Raw genomic sequence first — 23,629 nt, forward strand, 5'->3', positions numbered from 1 at the left:
CGACGAAAAAGTAGTGGGGGAAGCCAACGTGCGCAAGTAAGTAGACCCGGTTCTGCTTTCATTTCTACGTACGCCAGTTGCAGCGACTTTCGATTTTAGGTGTTTACGTGGGCATCTATACTTACGTATGTCAAAGTGTACTTATGACACATGTCCATGTAAACCACAGTCGACGGGCCTCTATCGATTTGTGTTGCTAACTCACAGTGGAATATCTTTCACCCAAAGTTATACACTGTTTGTTTACTGTTTGTCACGTAGTTGTAACAAGTAATACAAAGTTGGTTTTGTGTGTTCCATAGTGGTATTTGTGAACAAGTGAGTTCTTTTGCTGAATTCTGTGGTGAAATATGATTGTGCCACCGTCAAACGCAGTTTCTGATGATTCAGAAGACGACGTTGAAAATGCTGAAGTAGATATCTATCGCAGGAAGTATCAACTTCTGTTGGAAAGGTGTGAAGTATTACAGCAAGTAAGCATTAATATTTCAATAATGCTTGGAGTGTAAGCACGTGATTAGTTAATTTAACTTTGAAAGGAGCATGTTGAATCGTTTCAGGACAATGAAAGATTGGTGCATAGAATTCAGCATGTTAAGAGGATGCTGCGGAGGTACAGGAGGGACAGGAAGTAAGTAGATAATTTATATATTTCATATTAAGTCTATATGAAATCATATTTTGCAATCCATTGTAGTTTTTTATTAGTCTGGCTTTTCAAATTAACAAAACTTGTTCAACTTACAAATATCAACATTTCATATTTCTGTATTAATGTCAGAGACTTAATAGATATGCTACGTTTAGTATAGAAATCATTAACCAGGAGAACTTAAAAGGGTATGAGACGAAAACTAAGATAGAAAGATCCGTAGATCTTCATAAATGTATTCTACTTATTTACAGAGAATAGTTGCAAACAGCATTCAGATGTTCTGATAAAACACCATGCCCGATTGAAATTACATCTTTTTATATACGAGTGAAAGGCAAAATTTACAATGGAAGCTGCATACAGAGTATTTTTAACGAATTGAAAATGCCACATTTTTAAAAAGCTTTTACATTTGCATGTAGGCCTATGTAATTATGAATACTACAAGTTGTTCTAATGTACCACAGAGCCACTCTGCAGACATGTATAGGATGAAGTACAATCAAAGATACCCCATTTTTGTATTTTCGTTTCTTGAATGTATTTAATATGGCTAAATTATATTCCTTAGATTATCCAGTAAAAGCGCCTTTACGAAGTTGGCAGCTGTTGTGTTGCTGTTTGTGACAAATTTTCATTCTGGTGTAAATCATTTAGCATTATGCACATGCTGCGCAATCCGTCGTATGGTATTTCTGTGTAGCCTGTTATATGTATATTGTCTAGGTGTAAGCAAGATGAAATGTCCTATGTTTTGAGTACATACCTGTATGAATGGTAATTTACAGGACCAGTAACAATCAGTCACAGTCCATTGTAGTTCTGCTTATTGACTGAATTATTCAGTCGTTCTTTTTAAGTGAAACCAGCTGTAGTCTTACTGTCAGTTGAACCTTGTACGGTAATTGTTTTTCACCTAAAATCGTTCTTTAGTATTTTAGTTAACTGAACTATCCATTTATTCTTCTGAGAGAAACCAGTCTGTAATACTGCATTTTGCTGAAATAAAGCAGTGGTGTACAACCAAGGTATGCATACACGCAGAAGGTAGCCCCCCCCCCCCCCCCCCCGTCTAAGTACGTGAAATCACATCATGGGGTATGCCAAAGTTTTGTTTTAACTTATTACACATATTCATTTAACTATGTAGTGAATAGACTAATTCGTCTTTTCACAATTAACAACTGGTTAATATTTTGCTGTGGATTATGTTGTCCCAAATGAAATTAATACATAACTAATTAAGCTGATGTATCATTGGCAGTACAAAGTTGAGCAATTACAGCTCCCTTGCTGGTATGTGAAGATGAAAGGAACATTTCCAGATTTTAGTGGCTGTTTGCATTCTGTTTTACGAGAAAGGTTTCAGAATGTCCATTAATGAAAAGGTTTTGAATCTAGCCATTGAGCATTTATTCCGTCACTTATATGTGTTGAAGATGAATATAGTGAGCAGAAAATTATGTTACTAACTATGTATGTACAAATCGTACCCATGCAGAGAAACCTGTTTACATTTTACAGCCTTTGAAAAGCAGTGGGTGTAGTATTTGACATTTATGAAGTATTATTCACATTTGCACATTGATACCTCAATTTCACAGTTAAGCCTATCTCTGGCCATAACTGTAAACAATCTATAACCTTTGTGTGTGGATCAAAATGCTCATTGGCATGGGAATGGAAGAAATAATATAGCCTGATAAAAACATGATACTTGAGGTAAATTCAGTGTGATACGCAATGTCTGCAAGGAAGCTATTCATATTCTGAAACTACATTATTGAAGTAATTTAAAGAAAATTGATGAATGATGACAAACATTTCTTGTGAGAAAACTGCTTCTGACAAGTGACAGTATATGCCTAAAAAGCAAGTGTTGAGTCACTGAACAATTTAAATAATGTGTCTTATATGCTTCCTGTTCATGGTGCCACAGCATTCACCAAAAAGAATAGTTGGTAGTTACATAACAGCAGGAGTAGAGAGAGGCAGAGCTTCAGTAAGGTTAAATTAAAAAAGTAATTGTTCATTTACTTAAACATAAATCTGTGCTGTAGCATCAATTATTAACCTTTTAAAATCTACCAAAAATCCAGATCTAATGCCAGAAGTACAAAATATTTATATTTAAGTGAATAAATACATAAATTTTGAAAATACCGCATTTTAAGAAATATGTCTTCTATTCAGTACTCCTTGAAATGAGACGCATTATTTGTCTCTAAAAGTGTAGGTAACTGCAGTCATGGTTCATATGCAACCAAAAAGGCTGAAAACTATGTTGGTGAAATTATTCAAACCTGGAGACTGAATGAGAACATTCATATAACCCTGAAATAACCATAAGAAATTCATATCAGTTAGTTGACACATATTGAGTGAAAACCGTCATATCTGGAGATTGAGTGAAAATATTCATATAGCTGATGTAGTGTTGAGACTAGTTTCATTCAACTTTAAAAAAAAAAAAAAAAAAAAAAAAAAAAAAAAAAAAAAGAGAGAGAGACTGAGAGACATTCGACTGGCCTATTGTTTGCCCCACTGCTACAAGCAGATCCATTAGATTTATGTAGACAGTCATTGCATACTCCTTGTAACATCAGTTTAACTCTAGGTCACTCAAAAATGATAGCTGTTCTGGTTAAGATGTTGCCTCAGCCAAAACTCCAAAATCTTATATTGGCAGCTTTATCCCCTTATTTTCCTTTGTAGTCTTTTGAGAGTCAAGGTGTAGCATATGTTTATGAATGTAGAGACAAGCAAGTTATAGCCACATCTCCAGCATTCTTATGTGCTCAAAGTTTTTTGAGAATGTAGTTTACAACAGACTATTGGACCACTTCTCTGCTAATAACCTATTAACATCAGCTTCATTTCACATCCATAAAGTCTTCTCTACAACGAATGTAATGTATGGTCGCACAGAGTTCTGGTAGATCTTAACAAGAAAAGTTCCACAGTTAGCATTTTCTGTGATTTTTATCAGATTTTTGATATTGTAGATGTGAAATATACTGGGGGAAAATAATTAAAATGTCAGGGTGTCAAATGGGTTCCTCTTACATAGATTTGGTGATATAACAAGCAGAAAACTGGAGGCCATCATCCCCTACAGTTTTTGGGTCGACCTAAGCGTCCTATCCCACCCGTCGGCTTTGACCCATGACGTAAGGCTGTTGTGGTGTGTGACGTTACGACAGTGCGGAATTTAGTTTGTGAGAGTAGCGTATTTGTAGGTGTCGTTTTGATGCGATCAGTGGTGCTCTCTGGTGGTGTGTTAGGTGATGTTTTTGGTTTAGTTTGCGAATGTGGCGTAGTGTGTGAATTTTGGTAAATTGCTTCTTTTATGTCTTTGGTTGGTATGGATATGACTGACAGGGTCAACAGTTTTCGGTTGTCAGCTATGATGGGGGACAGTGCGTTGTCTCTAATAAATTTTCTTCAACTATTCGGATTTTTCGATGAAGTCGTGAAGTGTTCAGTATGTCGTGAAGAAATGAGGCTTACTTAAAGTTTCTGCGTCTTGGATCAGGGACGGCTGTATGTGGAGATGTCGTAAGGATAACAGGTCAAGGGAAGTGTTTAATCCCTAATGTTGGTATTTGTATCGGGAGATGTTTATGAGCTATATAGGTCCATGAGCCATGGACCTTGCCGTTGGTGGGGAGGCTTGCGTGCCTCAGCGATACAGATAGCCGTACCGTAGGTGCAACCACAACGGAGGGGTATCTGTTGAGAGGCCAGACAAACGTGTGGTTCCTGAAGAGGGGCAGCAGCCTTTTCAGTAGTTGCAAGGGCAACGGTCTGGATGATTGACTGATCTGGCCTTGTAACAATAACCAAAACGGCCTTGCTGTGCTGGTACTGCGAACGGCTGAAAGCAAGGGGAAACTACAGCCGTAATTTTTCCCGAGGGCATGCAGCTTTACTGTATGATTACATGATGATGGCGTCCTCTTGGGTAAAATATTCCGGAGGTAAAATAGTCCCCCATTCGGATCTCCGGGCGGGGACTACTCAAGAGGATGTCGTTATCAGGAGAAAGAAAACTGGCGTTCTACGGATCGGAGCGTGGAATGTCAGATCCCTTAATCGGGCAGGTAGGTTAGAAAATTTAAAAAGGGAAATGGATAGGTTGAAGTTAGATATAGTGGGAATTAGTGAAGTTTGGTGGCTGGAGGAACAAGACTTCTGGTCAGGTGAGTACAGGGTTATAAATACAAAATCAAATAGGGGTAATGCAGGAGTAGGTTTAATAATGAATAGGAAAATAGGAATGCGGGTAAGCTACTACAAACAGCATAGTGAACGCATTATTGTGGCCAAGATAGATACGAAGCCCACGCCTACTACAGTGGTACAAGTTTATATGCCAACTAGCTCTGCAGATGACGAAGAAATTGAAGAAATGTATGATGAAATAAAAGAAATTATTCAGATTGTGAAGGGAGACGAAAATTTAATAGTCATGGGTGACTGGAATTCGAGTGTAGGAAATGGGAGAGAAGGAAACATAGTAGGTGAATATGGATTGAGGGACAGAAATGAAAGAGGAAGCCGCCTGGTCGAATTTTGCACAGAGCACAACATAATCATAACTAACACTTGGTTTAAGAATCATGAAAGAAGGTTGTATACATGGAAGAACCCTGGAGATACTAAAAGGTATCAGATAGATTATATAATGGTAAGACAGAGATTTAGGAACCACGTTTTAAATTGTAAGACATTTCCAGGGGCAGATGTGGACTCTGACCACAATCTATTGGTTATGACCTGTAGATTAAAACTGAAGAAACTGCAAAAAGGTGGGAATTTAAGGAGATGGGACCTGGATAAACTGAAAGAACCAGAGGTTGTACAGAGTATCAGGGAGAGCATAAGGGAACACCTGACAGGAATGGGGGAAAGAAATACAGTAGAAGAAGAATGGGTAGCTTTGAGGGATGAAGTAGCGAAGGCAGCAAAGGATCAAGTAGGTAAAAAGACGAGGGCTAGTAGAAATCCTTGGGTAACAGAAGAAATATTGAATTTAATTGATGAAAGGAGAAAATATAAAAATGCAGTAAATGAAGCAGGCAAAAAGGAATACAAACGTCTCAAAAATGAGATCGACAGGAAGTGCAAAATGGCTAAGCAGGGATGGCTAGAGGACAAATGTAAGGATGTAGAGGCCTATCTCACTAGGGGTAAGATAGATACTGCCTACAGGAAAATTAAAGAGACCTTTGGAGAAAAGAGAACAACTTGTATGAATATCAAGAGCTCAGATGGGAACCCAGTTCTAAGCAAAAAAGGGAAAGCAGAAAGGTGGAAGGAGTATATAGAGGGTCTATACAAGGGCGATGTACTTGAGGACAATATTATGGAAATGGAAGAGGATGTAGATGAAGATGAAATGGGAGATATGATACTGCGTGAAGAGTTTGACAGAGCACTGAAAGACCTGAGTCGAAACAAGGCCCCCGGAGTAGACAATATTCCATTGGAACTACTGACGGCCGTGGGAGAGCCAGTCCTGACAAAACTCTACCATCTGGTGAGCAAGATGTATGAAACAGGCGAAATACCCTCAGACTTCAAGAAGAATATAATAATTCCAATCCCAAAGAAAGCAGGTGTTGACAGATGTGAAAATTACCGAACTATCAGCTTAATAAGTCACAGCTGCAAAATACTAACACGAATTCTTTACAGACGAATGGAAAAACTAGTAGAAGCCAACCTCGGGGAAGATCAGTTTGGATTCCGCAGAAACACTGGAACACGTGAGGCAATACTGACCTTACGACTTATCTTAGAAGAAAGATTAAGGAAAGGCAAACCTACGTTTCTAGCATTTGTAGACTTAGAGAAAGCTTTTGACAATGTTGACTGGAATATTCTCTTTCAAATTCTAAAGGTGGCAGGGGTAAAATACAGGGAGCGAAAGGCTATTTACAATTTGTACAGAAACCAGATGGCAGTTATAAGAGTCGAGGGACATGAAAGGGAAGCAGTGGTTGGGAAGGGAGTAAGACAGGGTTGTAGCCTCTCCCCGATGCTGTTCAATCTGTATATTGAGAAAGCAGTAAAGGAAACAAAAGAAAAATTTGGAGTAGGTATTAAAATTCATGGAGAAGAAATAAAAACTTTGAGGTTTGCCGATGACATTGTAATTCTGTCAGAGACAGCAAAGGACTTGGAAGAGCAGTTGAATGGAATGGACAGTGTCTTGAAAGGAGGATATAAGATGAACATCAACAAAAGCAAAACAAGGATAATGGAATGTAGTCTAATTAAGTCGGGTGATGCTGAGGGAATTAAATTAGGAAATGAGGCACTTAAAGTAGTAAAGGAGTTTTGCTATTTGGGGAGCAAAATAACTGATGATGGTCAAAGTAGAGAGGATATAAAATGTAGGCTGGCAATGGCAAGGAAAGCGTTTCTGAAGAAGAGCAATTTGTTAACATCCAGTATTGATTTAAGTGTCAGGAAGTCATTTCTGAAAGTATTCGTATGGAGTGTAGCCATGTATGGAAGTGAAACATGGACGATAAATAGTTTGGACAAGAAGAGAATAGAAGCTTTCGAAATGTGGTGCTACAGAAGAATGCTGAAGATTAGATGGGTAGATCACATAACTAATGAGGAAGTATTGAATAGGATTGGGGAGAAGAGAAGTTTGTGGCACAACTTGACCAGAAGAAGGGATCGGTTGGTAGGACATGTTCTGAGGCATCAAGGGATCACCAATTTAGTATTGGAGGGCAGCGTGGAGGGTAAAAATCGTAGAGGGAGACCAAGAGATGAATACACTAAGCAGATTCAGAAGGATGTAGGTTGCAGTAGGTACTGGGAGATGAAAAAGCTTGCACAGGATAGAGTAGCATGGAGAGCTGCATCAAACCAGTCTCAGGACTGAAGACCACAACAACAACAACAACAGGTCAAGGGAAGTGTTAGGTCCTAATTTATGGGATCGGGAGCTGCTGTTGAGCTATATAGGTCAAGGGAAGTGTTCGATCCCAAATTTCTAGATCGGGAGCTGCTGTTGAGGTATATAGGTCAAGGGAAGTGTCCGATTCCAGATGATATTGTGTTTAGTGGTATTTGGGGAGTTTTGTGATGTTGGTTTTTTTCGTTGTTTTGCGTGTTTTTGTAAGGGGGTGGGTGTCTAAATTTGTTTGTATTTAGTTTTTCCCCACCCAAAAACCCCCTATTTCCCCCTCTTGTCCCGTTAGTGTCATTAGGCTTTTTGTGGAATGTGTGTGTGTGTTTGTTTTTCAATGTATTTTTGTCCTCATAATGTGTACGTAACGACTTTATATGCACCATATTGGAATCGTGGTTTATTGTCGTATCCACCATATTTGTGACGTCATGGGTCAAAGCAGACGGGCGGGATCGGATGCTTCGGTATTTCCCAATTTTCCCCTTTGCTCCTCCTGTATACATACACCGCAAATTTCATGGCAGAAGGTGCATAGTATTGTACCATTTGTTAAGAGCTTTTTCCCCATTCCAATCACATATGGAACAAAGGAAGAATGATGGTTTAATTGCTTGTGACCACGATAACATGTCTAATCTTGTGTTTGCAGTCCCAGTGGGTGCAGTTTGTTGTTGTTGTTGTGGTCTTCAGTCCTGAGACTGGTTTGATGCAGCTCTCCATGCTACTCTATACTGTGCAAGCTTTTTCATCTCCCAGTACCTACTGCAACCTACATCCTTCCGAATCTGCTTAGTGTATTCATCTCTTGGTCTCCCTCTGCGATTTTTACCCTCCACGCTGCCCTCCAGTACTAAATTGGTGATCCCTTGATGCCTCAGAACATGTCCTACCAACCGATCCCTTCTTCTGGTCAAGTTGTGCCACAAACTTCTCTTCTCCCCAATCCTATTCAATACTTCCTCATTAGTTATGTGATCTACCCATCTAATCTTCAGCATTCTTCTGTAGCACCACATTTCGAAAGCTTCTATTCTCTTCTTGTCCAAACTATTTATCGTCCATGTTTCACTTCCATAAATGGCTACACTCCATACAAATACTTTCAGAAATGACTTCCTGACACTTAAATCTATACTCGGTGTTAACAAATTTCTCTTCTTCAGTAACGCTTTCCTTGCCATTGGCAGTCTACATTTTATATCCTCTCTACTTCGACCATCATCAGTTATTTTGCTCCCCAAATAGCAAAACTCCTTTACTACTTTAAGTGTCTCATTTCCTAATCTAATTCCCTCAGCATCACCCGACTTAATTAGATTACATTCCATTATCCTTGTTTTGCTTTTGTTGATGTTCATCTTATATCCTCCTTTCAAGACACTGTCCATTCCATTCAACTGCTCTTCCAAGTCCTTTGTTGTCTCTGACAGAATTACAATGTCATCGGCGAACCTCAAAGTTTTTATTTCTTCTCCATGAATTTTAATACCTACTCCAAATTTTTCTTTTGTTTCCTTTACTGCTTGCTCAATATACAGAGTGAACAACATCGGGGAGACGCTACAACCCTGTCTTACGCCCTTCCCAACCACTGCTTCCCTTTCATGCCCCTCGACTCTTATAACTGCCATCTGGTTTCTGTACAAATTGTAAATAGCATTTCGCTCCCTATATTTTACCCCTGCCACCTTTAGAATTTGAAAGAGAATATTCCAGTCAACATTGTCAAAAGCTTTCTCTAATTCTACAAATGCTAGAAACGTAGGTTTGCCTTTCCTTAATCTTTCTTCTAAGATTAGTCGTAAGGTGAGTATTGCCTCACGTGTTCCAGTGTTTCTACGGAATCCAAACTGATCTTCCCCGAGGTCGGCTTCTACTAGTTTTTCCATTCGTCTGTAAAGAATTCGTGTTAGTATTTTGCAGCTGTGACTTATTAAGCTGATAGTTCGGTAATTTTCACATCTGTCAACACCTGCTTTCTTTGGGATTGGAATTATTATATTCTTCTTGAAGTCTGAGGGTATTTCGCCTGTTTCATACATCTTGCTCACCAGATGGTAGAGTTTTGTCAGGACTGGCTCTCCCACGGCCGTCAGTAGTTCCAATGGAATATTGTCTACTCCGGGGGCCTTGTTTCGACTCAGGTCTTTCAGTGCTCTGTCAAACTCTTCACGCAGTATCATATCTCCCATTTCATCTTCATCTACATCCTCTACCATTTCCATAATATTGTCCTCAAGTACATTGCCCTTGTATAGACCCTTTATATACTCCTTCCACCTTTCTGCTTTCCCTTCTTTGCTTAGAACTGGGTTCCCATCTGAGCTCTTGATATTCATACAAGTTGTTCTCTTTTCTCCAAAGGTCTCTTTAATTTTCCTGTAGGCAGTATCTATCTTACCCCTAGTGAGATAGGCCTCTACATCCTTACATTTGTCCTCTAGCCATCCCTGCTTAGCCATTTTGCACTTCCTGTCGATCTCATTTTTGAGACGTTTGTATTCCTTTTTGCCTGCTTCATTTACTGCATTTTTATATTTTCTCCTTTCATCAATTAAATTCAATATTTCTTCTGTTACCCAAGGATTTCTACTAGCCCTCGTCTTTTTACCTACTTGATCCTTTGCTGCCTTCGCTACTTCATCCCTCAAAGCTACCCATTCTTCTTCTACTGTATTTCTTTCCCCCATTCCTGTCAGGTGTTCCCTTATGCTCTCCCTGATACTCTGTACAACCTCTGGTTCTTTCAGTTTATCCAGGTCCCATCTCCTTAAATTCCCACCTTTTTGCAGTTTCTTCAGTTTTAATCTACAGGTCATAACCAATAGATTGTGGTCAGAGTCCACATCTGCCCCTGGAAATGTCTTACAATTTAAAACGTGGTTCCTAAATCTCTGTCTTACCATTATATAATCTATCTGATACCTTTTAGTATCTCCAGGGTTCTTCCATGTATACAACCTTCTTTCATGATTCTTAAACCAAGTGTTAGTTATGATTATGTTGTGCTCTGTGCAAAATTCGACCAGGCGGCTTCCTCTTTCATTTCTGTCCCTCAATCCATATTCACCTACTATGTTTCCTTCTCTCCCATTTCCTACACTCGAATTCCAGTCACCCATGACTATTAAATTTTCGTCTCCCTTCACAATCTGAATAATTTCTTTTATTTCATCATACATTTCTTCAATTTCTTCGTCATCTGCAGAGCTAGTTGGCATATAAACTTGTACCACTGTAGTAGGCGTGGGCTTCGTATCTATCTTGGCCACAATAATGCGTTCACTATGCTGTTTGTAGTAGCTTACCCGCATTCCTATTTTCCTATTCATTATTAAACCTACTCCTGCATTACCCCTATTTGATTTTGTGTTTATAACCCTGTAGTCACCTGACCAGAAGTCTTGTGCCTCCTGCCACCGAACTTCACTAATTCCCACTATATCTAACTTCAACCTATCCATTTCCCTTTTTAAATTTTCTAACCTACCTGCCTGATTAATGGATCTGACATTCCACGCTCCGATCCGTAGAACGCCAGTTTTCTTTCTCCTGATAACGACATCCTCTTGAGTAGTCCCCGCCCGGAGATCAGAATGGGGGACTGTTTTACCTCCGGAATATTTTACCCAAGAGGACGCCATCATCATTTAATCATACAGTAAAGCTGCATGCCCTCGGGAAAAATTACGGCTGTAGTTTGCTTTCAGCCGTTCGCAGTACCAGCACAGCAAGGCCGTTTTGGTTATTGTTACAAGGCCAGATCAGTCAATCATCCAGACTGTTGCCCTTGCAACTACTGAAAGGGCTGCTGCCCCTCTTCAGGAACCACATGTTTGTCTGGCCTCTCAACAGATACCCCTCCATTGTGGTTGCACCTACGGTACGGCTATCTGTATCGCTGAGGCACGCAAGCCTCCCCACCAGCGGCAAGGTCCATGGTTCATGGGGGGGGGGGGGGGGGGGGTGCAGTTTGTATGGAGCTGAAATATATTTCTAGAGTCTTTGCGTAGTACTTCCTCCTAAAACTTAGTAGGCCTAAGTAGAATTTTGCTAAATAATTCATGTGTATCTTCAAGTTTCTGCAATTCAGGCTTTTCAGCATTTTTGGCTCTCCCATGAATCAGGCATATCTGATCCATTCATGCTGCAATTCTGTGTATGCTTTTAATACCCACAATTAGTCCTATTTAGTGTTGGTTCCTCACACGTAAACAATATTCATAGATGTCACCTTAAGTCTTTTGTAAGTAGTTTCCTTAGTAGACTGATTGATTTTTCCCAGTATCCTTTCAATGAAGTGATGACCGTCATCTGCTTTACCTATGACTGTGCCAATGTGATTATTGTGCTTCATGTCCATACAAATTGTTACACTCATGTATTTGACTGATTCCAATAGTGACTCATTGATGCTACAATCATAGTATAGCACTTTTCTGCAATTTATGAAATGCACAAGTAACATTTCTGAATCTCAGTAGCAAGCTGCCAATCTTTGCTCCACTTTGTAACTTTGTCAAGGTTTGCCTCCACATTTTCACCCTTTTTTCATACCTGATTGCTTTGATCTATGGCTTTCAGGATGTCATGTGAGGAAAGTGTGATTTGGGTTTCGCATGACCTTTGTTTCGAGAATTCATGCTGTTTATTATGGAGGAGGACGCTCTGTTTGAGATACATTATGTTTGAGCTTAGAAATTGTTCTAAGATTCTACGCCATATGGACAGCAATGAGACCAAATGAGAATGAATCACTTCAGCTAACCTTCTTGTAAACGGGTGTGACCTGTGTTTTATTCCACTCTCTGGTGCACAGTTTTTTTTTTCCTGATTGGTCTGTGGTCTGCTGTGGTTAAACTGGAAGCTAACTCACCACTTATTCTATGTAGATCTGACAGGGGTGCCTGGACACTTCACTGTCATGCCATTGACTGCCTCTACCAGAATTTCTTTTGGTTTTGTGAGAGGTGGTTTGAAAAGATTGCGATATGATAGTCATTGGAAGTGTCTCACATTGCTGCCCTTTTAATAGCCAAACATATTTCATACAGCATCTTTTTCTGTTAAGCGGTACTCACTGTTTGTTTACAAGTTTCCTTATAGTTAATGTACACCATGAAGAGTCCTTCCTTTCATGATCTACTCTACTAGGTACACATCTATCAAGTGCTTGGTCAAATTCTCTTTTAAGCTTGAGACACAATTCCTCTACATGCTCCTGCTCAGAGATAAATGCTTTGAGATGATTTTTTGTATAAGATCTGGCCACCTCTCTGTCTGGATTGTTGAACATTTAAATCTTACTATTGGTTTTAGGTACCATTTGTATTTTAGTAATCATAGTTGCTACTGCTGTCTAAAGGTTATTGATTCTAGTTTCAAATGGCTGAAATGGTTCAAATGGCCCTGAGCACTATGGGACTTAACATCTGAGGTCATCAGTCCCCTAGAACTTAGAACCACTTAAACCTAACTAACCTAAGGACATCACACACATCCATGCCCGAGGCAGGATTCGAACCTGCAACCGTAGGAGTCGCGCGGTTCCAGACTGAAGTGCCTAGAACCGCTTGGCCACACCGGCTGGTCCAGTTTCAGAGAGATGAAATCTGTTTGTTGCCATTCTTGTTAACTATTTGTTCCAAGTAATTTTCAGAAAAAGTAGTCAGTACTATTTTGAGTATCTTGTCATGCTGACCACTTATGAAACTGTAACAGTCTTACACTGTTGTGGGATGGTTAGTCTCTTCCAGTAATGACAGTGTGATAGGGAACATTCGTGTTAGAGGGTTGAGGGATTCTCTAAACTTTTATGTTTGATCCATGGGGCGAGAATGGTGTCTAATAGAGAGAAACAATTTTATAATGCCCCAATGATCTCACTTGCATCTTCCGTTTTTATCTAGATGGATCTGAATTTCTTGTCTGCTGCCACAAATACACCCCATCCTTTCCCATTGACTTGTTCTTTCAATGTATACTTAGATCCAGCCCAAAAATTTCATTGCTATCGATGCCAGATTTCAGTTAGCTTTCAGTATTTAATATGTGAGTCCCACTGCTGTTTAGGATTGCTTCAAACTCTTTATCTTTGTTATGAATGCCTCAGAAATCGATCACTGGGATTTCAGTAGTGTCATCTGTGGTATGCATTTCTTTGGATCTTACACTAATACTTAGTGTCTTCTGTCATTATCTAGACTGAATGGATAGTCAACTAAAAAAGGAAAAAAAAAAAATCTTGAGAGCATACCACATGCAGGGCAGCCTCTGATGAATAGTGGCTACCTGATGCATTTAGTTTCCACCCTGTACAAAACCTAAATCCTGTGGTTTCTGTGATGTGTTGCATGAGATCCCGACTTTACCACCATTGTGTTGTTTACCAACAAGTGCACCTTCCATCGGGATAGCCTTTACAACAATCGAAATGTTCATTACTAGGCAAGGGGAAATCCTCACGTCATGTACATCCACGGACACCAGGAACAATTTTTGCTCAACATTTGGGCAGGTGTTGTGGGTGGCAATCAACATCCTCGACTTACTGGGCAAATTACCTTCACTTTTTGCAAGAAACACTACCCAGCTTGCTGGAAGGTGTTCCCCTCGACATACGGCGTAGTCCTGTGGTTGCAGCATGATGGGTGCCGCACATAACAGTTGTGCTCTGCATGGATATTTAAATGAACTCTTCGATGGCCAAGTAATAGGCAGAGGTGCTTGAAGGACATGGCCCCCACGATCACCAGACCTTACACCACTGGACTTTTTCTTGTTGGGATTCTTCAAGGTTCTAGTCCACCCACCTGGATGCGAGCCACCCAGGAACGAAGAGGAATTAATGGGTTGCATTCAACATGCCACCAGTCACATCAGGGCAATGCCAGGAATCTTTGAAAGTGTTAGACATTACCAAGCTTGTGCCACATCAGAGGGTCGCCAGTTCAAGCACCTGCTTTAAGTAAACAACATCCTAGCTACAAAAAATGCCCTTTCCGGGGCCGACACAATTTGTAAGAGACTTTCTGTATACGAACTGGTAGCTTTGATGGGTTTGTTCCCAATACGTCGTATCATGAAACCACAATTGTGGTTACTCAGTCAGTAAAATTGTACTGCAGTCAGCCTCAAATGCTGGTTCTCTAAATTTCCTCAATAGCGATTCATGAAAAGAACGCCTCCTTTCCTCTAGAGACTCCCACCCGAGTTTCTGAAGCATTTCCGTAACACTCGCTTGATGATCAAACCTACCAGTAACAAATCTAGCAGCTCGCCTCTGAATTGCTTCTATGTCCTCCTTCAATCCGACCTGACAGGGATCCCAAATGCTCGAGCAGTACTCAAGAATAGGTCGTATTAGTGTTTTATAAGCTGTCTCATTTAGAGATGAACCACATCTTCCCAAAATTCTACCAATGAACCGAAGACGACTAACCGCCTTCCCCACAACTGGCATTACATGCTTGTCCCACTTCATATTGCTCTGCAATGTTATGCCCAAATATTTAATCGACGTGACTGTGTCAAGCACTACACTACTAATGGGGTATTCAAACATTACAGGATTCTTTTTCCTATTCATCTGCATTAATTTACATTTATCTATATTTAGAGTTAGCTGCCATCCTTTACACCAATCGCAAATCCTGTCCAAGTCATCTTGTATCCTCCTCAACGACGACACCTTCCTGTACACCACAGCATCATCAGCAAACAGGCTATCAACCCTATCCAAAAGATCATTTATGTAGATAGAAAACAACAGCGGACCTACCACACTTCCCTGGGGCACTCCAGATGATACCCTCACCTCCGATGAACACTCACCATCGAGGACAGCATACTGGGTTCTATTACTTAAGAAGTCTTCGAGCCACTCACGTACTTGGGAACCAATCCCTTATGCTCGTACCTTAGTTAGGAGTCTGCAGTGGGGCAGCGAGTCAAACGCTTTCCGGAAGCCAAGGAATATGGCATCCGTCTGATACCCTTCATCCATGGTTCGCAAGATATCATGTGAATAAAAGGGCGAGTTGCGTTTCGCAGGAGCGAAGCTTTCTGAAGCGGTGCTGATGCATGGACAGCAACTTCTCTGTCTTACGGAAATTCATTATATTCGAACTGAGAATATGTTCGAGAATCCTGCAACAAACCGATGTTAAGGATATTGGTCTGTAATTTTGAGGATCCGTCCTTCTACACTTCTTATATACAGGCGTCACCTGCGCTTTTTTCCAGTCGCTCGGGACTTTATGTTGGGCAAGAAATCCACGGTAAATGCAAGCTAAGTAAGGAGCCAATGCAGTAGAGTACTCTCTGTAAAACCGAATTGGAATCCCATCCAGACCTGGCGATTTATTTATTTTCAACCCTTTCAGCTGCTTCACTACCCCAGGGATGTCTATCACTATGTCCTCCATACGGGAATCTGTACGAGACTCAAACGGCGGTATGTTTGTACGATCCTCCTGCGTGAAGGATTTCTCAAATGCTAAATTTAAAATTTCAGCTTTCGTTTTGCTGTCTTCCATTGCCAGGCCAGACTGATCAGTGAGTGAGTGGATGGAAGCCTTCGACCCGCCTACCGATTTTACGTAAGACCAAAATTTCCTTGGGTTCTCAGCAAGGTCTTTTGCTAAGGTATGACGGTGGTAATGGTTGAATGCTTCGCACATCGCTCTTTTTACAGCAGCGCGTATCTCTACTAACTTTTGCCTGTCCTCATTCTCCTGATCTTTCTTGTACTGTGAGTGCAACTGCCTTTGCTTCCTGAGCATTCTCCGAATTGCGCTGTTAAACCACGGTGGGTCTTTTCCGTCTGTAACCCACTTTTTCGGCACATACGTGTCCAATGCGTGATTTACAATGTGTTTAAAATGTGCCCATAATTCTTCCACGTCCATCGTACTGGAAGTAAATGGAGTCGATTCATTTACTAAGTGGGATGCTAACAATTGCTTAACTGCTCTTTCTAGTAAGAATACCCTCCTAGCCTTTTTGACCGACTTTTTAACTTTCGTAACCATAGTCGTAATGACATCATCTTGATCACTAATTCCTGTCTCAACACTGACACCGTCGATGAGGTGTGGCTACCAGATCTAAAATATTTCCGTTACGCGTTGGCTGTCGATTTAGCTGCTCAAGACAGTTTTCGGATAATGTATTCAAAAGTAATTCACACGACAGCTTGTCTGTACCACCTGTAATGAACCCATAGACATCCCAGTCTATACTAGGTATGTTGAAGTCGCCTCCGACTAATATAGCATGATCCGGGTACTTCTGCGATACAGAGTGTAGACTCCCTTTGAATGATTCTAGAACTGTCACGGTTGAACCTTGTGGCTGGTAATAACACCCCACAATTAACTTTATTTCCCCTAGCCCTGTTAAACGTGTCCAGATAACTTCACAATCACACACTACTTTGACCTCAGTAGACACAATATTTTTGTCAAATGCAATGAACTATGGTGTCTAATCTGTCTTTCCGATACACGTCCCAACCCTCACTGAATATTTCAGAACTTCCTATCTCAGGGTTCAGCCAGGTCTCAGTCCTGAGAATAATTTGCGCGCCACACGCTTCCTGGAGGGCAGTAAGTTCAGAAACTTTATTCCGAACACTCTGAAAATTTACTGCTAATATCTTGATAGCTGAAGTGTCTTTATACTGAGCGCATCCTGATTTCCCTGCCTGCACGCCGACTGGTGAGTGTTCATCAGGACACCTCGCACTACGGCCTAGCCTAAAAAACCCCCATGTGCACGCCACAAGTACTCTGCTACCTGAGTAGCAGCTTCCTTTGTGTAGTGCACCCCTGACCTATCTAGGGGCGTCCTACAATTCCCCACCCAATAGCGCAAGTCTAGATATCTGCAGCCAAGACCGTCACAGAGTCGACGAAGCCTCTGGTTGAGACCCTCCACTCGGCTCCAAACCAAAGGACCCCGATCCACTCTGGGAACGATGCTGCAAATAGAGAGCTCTGCTTGCACCCCGCGTGTGAGGCCAGCGGTCTTCACCAAATCCGCCAGCCGCCTGTACGAACTGAGGATCGCCTCAGAACCCAAGCGACAGGCATCATTGGTGCCGATGTGAGCAACTACTTGCAGACGACTGCACCCTGTATGCACGATAGCTGCAGGTAAGGCCGCCTCCAAATCTTGGATGAGGCCCCCTGGCAGACAAACCGAGTGCACATTGGATTTCTTTCCAGCCCTGTACGCTATTTCCCTAAGGGGCTCCATCACCCGGCTAACGTTGGAGCTCCCAATAACCAGCAAGCCTTTGCCCCCGTGTGCCTGCTCGGGCTCTGCTGAAGGAGCGGCTACCTGCCCACTGACAGGATGAATGGGCGAGGTCAGCCAGCCAGCCCCCACATTGGCCCTCCGCCTCGAGCGACGTGAATGCATTGTAGTCCGCCACTCACCCTGAGGTGAGGGTGGCCCCAACGCGCCGGGTACACTAGAAGGTGCCTCGACGACTGAGTCAGCGGACGCAGCAAGCGACGTGCCAGACCCTCCACCCGTCACTGCACCTCGAGGCAGCAGCCTGAAGGCGGCTGACCATGGCCAACAGCACGCTCAGCTGCTCACGAACCGCGGCCAGTTCCTCCTGCACCCACGCACAGCATGCACGCACCCTATCCATCCTACTGCTAATGTCTAATGACTCCGCAAATTTATACTCTACGGCTATCAATAAGCAATATTACTCCTCTCAAATACGAGAATACGCAAGGATTTTATGTAATTAAATTTGCAAGCCCACAAACACTCGGAAAGAAATTACGAATCAAACTACAAAACAAATATGAAATCTAAATATACAGCTCGCTACTGCACTGCTGCTGCACTGATACTTCACCAGCGGCTGCTCAAGGCTCACTGAGTTCTGTCAAAAGCGCACTGGCTGTCCAAAACAACAAAACAAACAACTGACTGACTAACCACAATTGAGGAAATTTAGAGAACCAGCATTTGAGGCTGCCTGCCGTACAATTTTACTGCCGCCAACTTACATTTCGCGGAAAGACCACAAAGATAAGATAATAGAGATTAGGGCTCGTACAGAGGCATATAGGCAGTCATTTTTCCCCTCGTTCTGTTTGGCTGTGGAACAGGGAGAGAAGATGCTAGTTGTGGTACGAGGTACCCTCCGCCATGCACCGCATGGTGGATTGCGGAGTAGGGATGTAGATGTAGAATGGATGTGTTGGGACCCTGGCGGATTCCCTCCCAGCCCCCCCCCCCCTCCCCCCCCCCCCTCCAGAATGAAAGGCTGGCATGCTACCACCGACCGTGCAGGTCACCTTGGGTAAATCGTGATTTCTGGAATCAGCTATCCAGGGTTAAAATTTCGTGACAAAATTTTTCTTCACCATGTGTATAGCAGTTCTAAAGCAGAAATCTGCTGTTAGGAATCTTACAACAGAAAAGGTAAAATTCTTTATAACTACAGCAAGACTAAGATAAACTGCTACAGTGAAATTTTTGTTTTGAGAACTTACGCAAGTCACAGTACAGAATGGAAAAATTCTTCTGCGAGTTGTGTGCAAAAATTAACCACTGACTTAGTAATGTATAAATGACTTTTATTTGTACTTCTTCCTTTTTAAGCAATAACATTGTGTATGATAGATGAGTATAATAAAAACCTAAAATATTAGGCATTAAATTTATTTTCTGTAGCTACTTATTTATTTACAGAGTAAGGCCATTCACAGTTCTAAGATTTTAAAGGTTAATTTTCTGAATATAGAGTTCTTTCTTCAGATTTTTGATGGAGTGCCTTGACCAGCATGGAGATAATTGGCGGAATGCATACCTTCAACTTTCATTAGATGAACCAAGCTCTTCTGCAACAGTTAAAACGGAGAAGCATCAGTCCAAAAATATAGAGCGGACACCTTCAACAAAGGTATAGCACATATTTTCTTATTGACAATGAGCTTACAAACCTATTATCCATAACAATACACTTATGAAAGTATGATGAGCCATCATGATTGCGAACTTTGACACACATGTATTATTATAAGTTTTATTCTCTTTCTGACATGACTGAGCAGAGATCTGATTTGTTTTGTAAATGGACTGTAATATTAGACTGAATTTGTGCTCACTCAAAATTATGTTTGCAGTGGTGTCTGTATGATGTCCAGGGGAATTATGTACCTAACTTTTTTTTAATTATCATTTGTAAGATTCACACTTTGGAACTGAATGCGTAATAAGCAGACTAATACTTATGTGAACCATATTCCATAGACCGCTAGAGGAATCTCTCTAAAGTTGTCCAAGATACGATAGTGGAGTAATATAATAAGTGCCAAAAGTAATTGTATTGTAACAAAATGTAATTGTTTTCACATTATTTTTAAGAATTCCTGTGAAGAGTTCAGAATAAATCTTTAATTTACGTTAGTGTAAGGTATAATTAAGGACATCAGACTTCCTCATGTACATCAACACAAAATCAGTGATAATTAAGAAGTGTAACGAAATTTGATATTTTCCCTATTCCCATGCAAAAATTTACTGATATTGGTAATTACTAATTATTCAATGTCGAAATTGGATCTTGACCTTTCTCTCGAGGCTTGGGTTTGTATATAACATTATAATGACCATTATTTTCCTCCATATGCAACTGCTGACCTAGGCGTAACATTAACCAGTAACAATTTTATTCCCTGATTTCACATTCCTTATCCTTTACCACAATAAATTGTACCAAAAACAATGATCTTCAATATGGTATTTCAATTACAAACTGCACATTTTTGTAGTGTGCAAGTATAAATACAAAAACCATCAAATAAAATATGTACTTCGGCTTTGCCAATGTGTAAATCAGCCACAGGAACTACTACATTAAAGACACACCATGTGTTCAGGTGTGACATGTGACCTGTAATTGATTAAGTGCTGTGATGATCTCTCCTTTGGCAAAAGATAACAGATTAGTCCCCCCATCTGTGTCTGTTACAGGGGACTACCAAGAGGGTGGTACTCATGAGCATAACCAATGGAAGGGTAACATTCTGTGAGTCAGCACAAAATGTCAGAAACTTAAGTGTGGTGGGGAAGCTAGAAAATATGCAGAGAGTCAAACTAGATATAGTGGGATGAAATGGAAAGAAGAGATGGATTTCTGGTCAGACGAAAATAGGGTCATATCAACAGCAGTAGGAATTGTTATGAATAGGAAGGTAGGGCAGAGAGAGTGAATTACTGCAAATACTTCAGAGATAGGGTTGTTATCAAAATTGAAAGCAGATCAACACCAACAATAATAGTTCAGCCACACATGCAATGGCCTAAGCATAAGATGAAGAGATAGAGACAGTATATGAGGATCTGAAATGGGTAATTCATTTTGTAAAAGGAAATGATAACCTAACAAACATGAGGGATTGGAAAGTGGTAGTAGGAGAAGGAACAGCAGAAAGAGAAACAGGAAATTATGGGCTTGGTAGTAGAAATAACAGAGGACCAACGGAATTTTACAGTGAATTTCAGCTGGTAATAGTGAATACACTGTTCAAAAATCATGAAAGGAGGAGGTATGTTTGGAAAAGAGTTCGAGGTACGGGAAGATTCCAATTGGATTACATCATGATCAGACAGTGAATCTGAAATAGGAAATGATTCGTATGACAGTTTAGTACTGATGAAGAGTGTGGTGTCACCGCCAGACACCACACTTGCTAGGTGGTAGCTTAAATCGGCCGCGGTCCATTTAGTACACGTCGGACCCGCGTGTTGCCACTGTGTGATCGCAGACCGAGCGCCACCACAAGGCAGGTCTCGAGATACGGACTAGCACTCGCCCCAGTTGTACGACGACTTTGCTAGCGACTACACTGACGAAGCTTTCTCTCATTTGCCGAGAGACAGTTAGAATAGCCTTCAGCTAAGTCCATGGCTACGACCTAGCAAGGCGCCATTAGCCTTACATAGTTTGATAGTTATCGTATGAAATGTCTCATCAAGAACGTTGTAAACCAATGAGGAATATAAAAGTTAAGTATTCGGGGAGCTGCATGCTTTTCTTGCAGCCATTCACTACTTATCCTGTTCCAGAATTCACGCCCGTCTGCGTTAGATAGCGTGCATTTCGGCCTCCTCTCTCTACAAGGTGTTGGCACATTTGCCAACACATCAAAGAGAAGGCAGAAGCTGGAGAGGTTCATCCAGAAGAATAATTATGGAAAGATGTGAAATACTGAAGTACTGAGGCTTGGCGAGATATGTTTGACGTTCTCTGGGAGTAAAGATACTAGATAATGAATACCACATTAGGCAGTTCAGCTGAAGAGGAATGGACGTCCCTAAAAATGGCAATTACATGTTAAGACAGACAAGCATAAATACAAAGAAGGTAACTATGAAGAAATGTTTCAAGTAATGAAGGAAGGTGGATATACAAAAATGTGCAGTGAAACTATAGTTCAATTCTTTTATCTTGGCGGCTCGCGCGTGCCCGCCCAGACGCGGGAGATTGCTGCATTGCCAGTTGCACACGACGCACACGCCAATAGAAGCAGCGCCATAGTATAGCATAGTTCGCAAGCTTACGTGTAGGGGGGAGCGCGCAGTTCATGAAGTAAAGCCACCACGGCCGCATTAACCCTTCATTCCGCGCTGTGCGCGATTTTGTCACTGCACTGCTCGCCTGTGCAGACACATCATGTTCCGACTGCTTTGACACTCTTATTAATCGATTCCACAAAAACTATTTGGCCCAAAAATTTGATTTTTACACATCTTCTTGACTGATACCTTCCCCCCATAAATGACTTAATTTTGTTTCGATGTTCAACGCAGTTATTATGCAGCATTAAATATAGTAAACCATTGCACGAAATTTTGAAGAGTTTGCAGAGGTAAAAGTCCATAGAGTATACTTTCTGTATGGTCGATTTTAGTTGCCACAATGTTGAGAATGAAATGTGGACAATATACCTAAATTTCATATAAAATTTACTGTATAACAATAGCTCATTTAAGTACCACATAGGTGTTTTATGTAATATTGAGAAATATTCCGTCTTTCGCGACTATAACAAAAGTTTTATTTACACTGAGCACGTTTGGCTTTATTTTAAAGCACTTCAATCAATCAAAAGGAAGTAGACAAAATACATTAAACAAAACTGTGGACTTACAAAAACATTAGAACTTGAATATACCATCTATCAGTGAAGTGCTCTGAGCTATGTCAAATATAATTTTTGTGTGTGGCACACACAAACATCATTTATTTGCTAAAACACTGATCTGCCAACACAAACGTTGAATATTGTGTTACCGCAGCACAAAACTACGAAAGGTGACTTGGCAATGGAGGAGACCAAATACTGTCCACTGAAGATGCTTCAAAAGAGAGAAACGCGTCTGGTCTAAATAAGTCCCTTATTACAGTTGCAGAAGAGGAATATATTTCAGTACCATTGGTAAAACTGCGACTGTGGAACAAAAACAAGAAAGAGAACATGAGTGCCATTGTGTATGTGCCATACCTTTCCTTGATTGAAGTGCTTTAAAATAAAGCCAAACGCGTCCGGTGTAAATAATACTTTTATTACAGTCGCGAAAGACGGAATATTTCTCAATATTACATACGACACCTATGTCGTACTTAAATTAAATGAGATATTGTTATACAGTAAATTTTATATGAAATTTAGGTATCTTGTCCACATTTCATTCTCAACATTGTGGCAACTAAAATCGACCATACGGAAAGTATACGCTATGGACTTCTACCTCTGCAAACTCCTCGAAATTTCGTGCAATGGTTTACTACATTTAATGCTGCATAATAACTGCGTTGAACATCAAAACAAAATTAAGTCATTTATGGGGGGAAGGTATCAGTCAAGAAGACGTGTAAAAATCAAATTTTTGGGGCAAATAGTTTTTGTGAAATCGAATGATAAAGTGTGTCAAAGCAGTGGGAACACCATGTGTCTGCACAGGCGAGCAGTGCAGTGATGACAAAATCGCGCACAGCGTGG

At 40.9% G+C, this 23,629-nt stretch overlaps 2 protein-coding genes across 2 annotated transcripts in view; one reads left to right on the forward strand and one right to left on the reverse strand.

Annotated features, from left to right (window-relative positions):
• The first annotated feature begins 216 nt into the window (after positions 1–216).
• Positions 217–23,629, forward strand: part of LOC124593400 (high mobility group protein B2) — a 40,180-nt gene continuing 16,767 nt past the window's right edge. Inside the window, exons 1-3 of the mRNA XM_047131924.1 lie at positions 217–473; positions 561–631; positions 19,380–19,524. Of these exons, the coding sequence (XP_046987880.1) occupies positions 351–473; positions 561–631; positions 19,380–19,524 (339 nt within the window). The 5' untranslated portion in view covers positions 217–350. The remainder of the gene's footprint in view (positions 474–560; positions 632–19,379; positions 19,525–23,629) is intronic.
• LOC124593354 (hydroxyacylglutathione hydrolase, mitochondrial) overlaps positions 19,268–23,629 on the reverse strand; it is a 113,165-nt gene continuing 108,803 nt past the window's right edge. The window contains exon 7 of the mRNA XM_047131920.1: positions 19,268–19,462. The gene's annotated coding sequence lies outside the window, so the exon portion shown is untranslated. The remainder of the gene's footprint in view (positions 19,463–23,629) is intronic.

The sequence above is a fragment of the Schistocerca americana genome, chromosome 2 (genome assembly GCF_021461395.2).
Source record: "Schistocerca americana isolate TAMUIC-IGC-003095 chromosome 2, iqSchAmer2.1, whole genome shotgun sequence".
NCBI classification, from domain to species: Eukaryota; Metazoa; Arthropoda; class Insecta; order Orthoptera; family Acrididae; genus Schistocerca; species Schistocerca americana.